The sequence below is a fragment of the Apis dorsata genome, unplaced genomic scaffold (genome assembly GCF_000469605.1).
Source record: "Apis dorsata unplaced genomic scaffold, Apis dorsata 1.3 scaffold_470, whole genome shotgun sequence".
Classification (NCBI taxonomy): domain Eukaryota; kingdom Metazoa; phylum Arthropoda; class Insecta; order Hymenoptera; family Apidae; genus Apis; species Apis dorsata.
In genome coordinates, this window is record NW_006263709.1 from 237,828 (window position 1) to 243,289 (window position 5,462).

Genomic DNA, 5,462 nt, shown 5'->3' on the forward strand with positions numbered 1-5,462 from the left:
GCGGGGAGGATTTGCCAGCCCGCGTAGCGCAGGGCACACCCATCATACCCACTAAACCGCAACCGGTCAAACCCGAGGCGAAGACCAAAAAAGCGTTGGAGAACAAGAAGATAGAGGTGGAGATAAAGGACGTGAAGGAGAGGAAGGAGCAAAAGGCGGAGAAGGAGGCGAAGAAGGAGATTATAAAGAAGGAGATTGGAAAAATAGAGAAGCTCGAGAAAGAGGAAAAACGGGAGGAAGAGATTCAGAGGAAGCCTATCGAGACTAGGCAGGAGGCTGAAAAAATAATCGCGCCCCCCGCGATTAAGGAGGCGAAACCGAGGAAGAAAGAGGCGAAGAGCGCGAAGCCCGCGAAAATAGACTCGACGCCAAAACCGAGGATCACCGAGACGAAGAAAGCGAAACAATCCCCCGTGGAGAAGAAGGAAACGGGCGTGATCAAATCGTCGCCGACCACCCCCAAGAAGACCATGAACGGTGTAGCGACTAAAACGGAAATATCGAAGGCGGTGAAAAAGATGCCGCCTGTTCACAAGATCGAGATCGCCCCTCCGGCGAAAAGCACGAAGGACGCGAACAACAGGAAGGTGGTGGAGCAGAAGAAGTCGGCGATAAAGGAAACGGGTGTAACAGCCGCGGTCAAAGTGACGGCGAAACCGAAGCCAATGGACAGAAAGCCGATAGGGCGAAGGAAGCCTGTCAGTCCGAGCAAAGTACGGGTGTCAGGCAGCCCCGCGAAATCGACTCGAAGCACGCCAACGACTTCCGTTAAATCCGATAAGGATGGTGTCGTTGCTCGCAAGGCGAAGGGGGAGAAGGGGACCGCCGACTCGTCCACAGTATCCACGCCGTCAGGGATCGAGGCCGAGGCGGGTGGCAGACTGGCCGAGAAGAGCTTGATGGAACAATCGGAGGACATTTCGTTGGACTCGATCGAGAGCAAGGTGCTGGCCGATCTGAAAGAGGAACGGGAGGTCGTGGAGGAGATCGAGGCCGTCCTCCAGAAGGCGGAACGTATCGAGGAGACGAGGAAAGATGATCGTTCCGAGGGGGATGATGAAATTACCGCCGAGCTTACCGACAAGAAAGAGGAGGATATCACGGATGATGACATAATTGAACCCGATATGGAGGAAGCATTGAAGAGGGAGATGATCGACGAATATTTGATCGTCGAGAAGGAGGAGGATTATATCGAGGACTCTACCCAGAGCGGGGAGGGTGAGCAGAAACATATCTTGGACGAGGCTGAGTCGGAGAAGGCGAAGATGCTGAAGGATATGGAACAGGTGAAGGAGAAAGGGGAGGAGGAGGAAGTCGAGGAAAAGGAGAGGGACGAGAGCGTGGTGGTGGAGAAGCGGGAGAAAGAGGAGGAAGAGAAAGTGGTGGAGACGTTGAGGATCGAGGAAGAGGAGGCGGAGCCTATCGATCTGTCGCCGGATCGAAGGGAGCAATTGGAGGAGGAGGTGAAGGATATAATCGCTACCGCGGCGGAAACGATACAGCAGAAGCCTGAGGAAAAGGACGATTCTGGGAAGAAGGATAGCGAGGACGTCACGAAGGAGCCGTCCAGTTTGAGCCCGGACAAATTGGACTCGTCCGAGAAGAAAACTACCGATACCGACATGAAGCCTGAAGTTGACCAAAAGGAACAAATCCCCGAAAAATTGGAAGAATCGCAAGAACGGATTTCTACGTTGGAATCTGGCGCCACAACGACAGCCCCAACGCTTCCCGAGGACGAGCGTATACCGCTCGATGAGATAAAAGAAGATATCGATGAAAAACACATCATCGAGGAAGTGAAGGAGAAAGACGTGATACCGAAGGTTAAGGAAGAAGAGGTCGCTGCTGCTGCTTCGCGAATTGTACCTCTCACGGTAACCACTAAGCCGGACGTTCACGTGTTCGACATCCGGCAAGCTGTGCAACGAGATATCGTGAAAACTCCGGACGAGGTTGCCGATCTGCCTGTCCACGAGGAGGTGGATCCCAAGTTGTACAGAATAGAAGACTTTGAGAAGGACAAAGAGGAAAAGCTGACATTGCCACAGCCGCAGGCGCAACAAGAACAGAAGCCTGAACAGAAACCGGAACAAGAACCGCCCACTCCACCGGTTAAGGAGCAAAAAGGTGTTTTCAGTTTCTTCGGCAAGGTTGCCGATAAATTTGAGAAGGGTATCGATAAGTTGACTAAAAAATCTAAGAAGGAGCAAGAGAAAGATGTTGACGAAAAATCTTCATCCAAGTCAAGCTCTCCTAAAGAAGCTAAGGTAGAGAAAACTGTTCTTGAAGAGGTAGATATGGAGAAAATGTTCCCCAAAGTAGGCAAACCTAGTGAAAAAGCTCAAGAAGTTACGGTAACTGAAGTAGAACGGAAGGTTAGCGATGCAAAGATTTCACCGGCTGTTGAAGAAATTGTCGCGAAGGAACGAGTCGTCGAGGATGTTTCCATACCAGAACCGGAGGAAGCAAAGCCCGAGATTAAGGAGAAACCGAGTGAAATTGAGGTTGAAGAGAAGGAGGAAGAAGTCGCTGCGCCTAAACCTGTCGATGAAAAAATTGTGATAAAAGAAGACGTGAAAGTGAGTGAAGTTCAGCCGAAAGAAGTCGCGTTGGACGAGAGGAAAGAGGAAATAACAGAGATCGATACCAAGATTAGGAAGGAAGAGGAGGTTGGAGAAGAAGTCGAGGAAGACGCGGAAGAGATAAAAGCCTTGCTGGAAGAAGCTTCGAAGAAATTTAAGACGGTGAAGGATAGCCTGAGAGACTCGTTGGAGTCGTTAGAAGAAAAGATCGAAGAAGAAACTGTCGACCTAACGCGAGAAGTACCACTAGTGAAAGATGTCGTTAAAGACACGTTGGAAGGTGTAGTGGAAAAATTGGAAGCGATAAAACCACAGATCGAAAGCATATCGCCCGAAACTAAAGAACCGGAGAAAGTAAAATTCGAAATACCAAAAGAGGAAGATTGGGAACCAGTGCCTACTAAAGACGTTAAAGAGGCCGTTCGAGATGTTGGCGAAGTCCTCGCTGGTACAGCTGGCATAGATATCGAGGAAAAACCAAAAGATGTCATTGAAATCGTGCGTAAAGTTGCTCAAGTTTTAAAAGAAGACGATTTATTTTCGGACAAAACGTTATTCGAAGAACCGATCAAAAAAGAGGAAGTATCACCTACTGCCGCTAAAACTAAATCACCAGTTTCTGAAGGCGAAGGCGTCGAATCGCCTGAAAAATTAACCACAATCGAAGATAAAATTGCTGTAATACCGACGAAAGTCGGTATCACGGAAGAGATTTCTTATCAGGAGGAAGCCGAAGAACTTGTTGAAGTGCACGAGGAACCTTGCGTGAAAATGGTTAAGAAAATCGAGGAGATTACGTCTCCGGAAAAGAAACCGGAGGATAAACGTGACGTTAAAGAAATTTGCGAAGAGATGTTGAAAGAGGATGAAAAACCGATAAAGGAGCCGGTTGTTTCAGATAAGGAAGTTGTTTCTCCGAAAGTGGATGTAATGGAAGCTGGATTAGAGGACGTATACGTGAAAGAAACCGCGAGAAAATCGATCGATGAAGCACAAATTGGAACAGGGGTAGAAGAGTCGGTGATAGGTTTCGATCAAAAGATTTCTCCCGCGAAGGCAGAGATCGTGATGGTCTCTCCAGGTTCGACGCCAACATCGCCCAAATTCGTAACGGATAAAGAGGCCAAAGTAGACGCGAGTGAAGAAATTGCTACCTCAATTGAATTGCCGTCCGAAGTTAGAGTGATCATCGATAAAGTTGATCGCATGATAGAAGAGATAATCGAAGAGCTTGTATTGAAGAAGAAGAGAATTACGATCGAGATTGTAGAATATATAACAATCGTGAAACGTGTTCCAAAAGAGCGTGTGATTTATATTATCGAAGAGATTATCATACGGAAAGGACTTTCGAAGGAGGATGTTGTCGATAACGTTGATATTTTGAAACTCGAATCGATTACTCCACGATTGCAAATGGAACTCGAGGAATATATCATTAGTGAATATATGAAAAAAGGGAAATGTATAACCATTGAAATCGTGGAGGAAATTTCTGTGAGAAAAACTGTACCGAAAACGATTATCATTCGTATTATTCAGGAAATTATCATTCAAAAATTAATCGATGTTCCTACTAAAGATCTATTTGATTCGCAGATAGAACAGATTATTCTTAAACAAAAGAAAGAAGAAAAAAAGGAAGAAATAGAAAAAGTGGAAAAGAAAGAGATCGAAAAGGAAAAAGAAGAGGAAGAAAAAGAAAAAGAAATTACAGAAATCACAAAAGAACCAAAGGAAGTACTATCGCCAATCGATAAAGTATCTGTCGCGAAATTAGATAAAGAAAAAGAAGAGAAAGCACTCAAAGCAGAACTCGACTTGAAGAAAAAGGAAGAGGTCGAAGAAGAAGAGGAGGAAGAAGAAGAAGTAGAAGAAGATGGTTTTGTTAGTATTGGTAAAAAAATTTCGAAAGAAGAGATACAAATTAAAGAACAAATAATTCCAAAAGAAAAAGACATTACCGATGATTTTGAAGCTGTTGAACAAGAATATAAAGTAGGTGAAGTAACGGTTACTTCGCTAGAAGACACATCGCGGATTATTTCGCCAAAATCGGATGAATCGAGGGAACGAGAATACGCTGAAGAAGCTGTCGAAGACGTAATAAGCGAAGTTATTGAGGCTGATGAAAAGTTTGTTCATGAGACGAAAGAGAAAATAGAGAAAAAAGAATTAGACATAGATGTTGACAAAGTACAATTTGTTAAATTGGATAAAGAAGAAATGGAAAAAAAAGAAGCTAAAGAATTGACTAAGACGATAGAAATAGCAAAAGAAATGGAACCTCTCGATACAACAGAAAAATATTTAGACGAAGCTAAAGAGAAAAAGGAAGAAAAAATTATTGACAAAACAATAGCAAAAAAATTAATCGAAGAAACACCGAAAGTAACTACACTTCAAATTGAAAAAGAAGAAAGAAAACCTCAACAAGAGAAAGAATTAAAAATAGAAGAGAAAAAAGAAGAAAAGAAACCCAAAGAGGAAGAAAAAGAATTAAAGATTGAGGACAAAAAAGAAGAAAAGGAACCAGCAAAAGAAGAGAAAGACTTAAAGCTGGAGGAGAAGAAAGAAGAAAAGGAAGCTGCAATAGAAGAAAAAGAATTAAAGATTGAAGATAAGAAAGAAGAAAAGGAACTTGCATTAGAAGAAAAAGAAATAAAGCTAGAGGAGAAGAAAGAAGAAAAGGAACTTGCATTAGAAGAAAAAGGAATAAAGCTAGAGGAGAAGAAAGAAGAAAAGAAACCCACAGAAGAAGAAAAAGAATTAAAAGTAGAGGAAAAGAAAGAAGAAAAGAAACCCATAGAAGAAGAAAAGGAATTAAAAGTAGAAGAAAAGAAAGAAGAAAGGAAACCTGAAGAAGAAAAAAAA

General features: G+C 43.6%; 1 protein-coding gene across 1 annotated transcript in view; it reads left to right on the plus strand.

The window, feature by feature from the left end:
* Window positions 1-5,462, plus strand: part of LOC102671372 (microtubule-associated protein futsch) — a 32,793-nt gene that overhangs the window by 13,874 nt on the left and 13,457 nt on the right. The window contains exon 8 of the mRNA XM_031512553.1: window positions 1-5,378. Coding sequence (XP_031368413.1) covers window positions 1-5,378 — 5,378 coding nt within the window. The remainder of the gene's footprint in view (window positions 5,379-5,462) is intronic.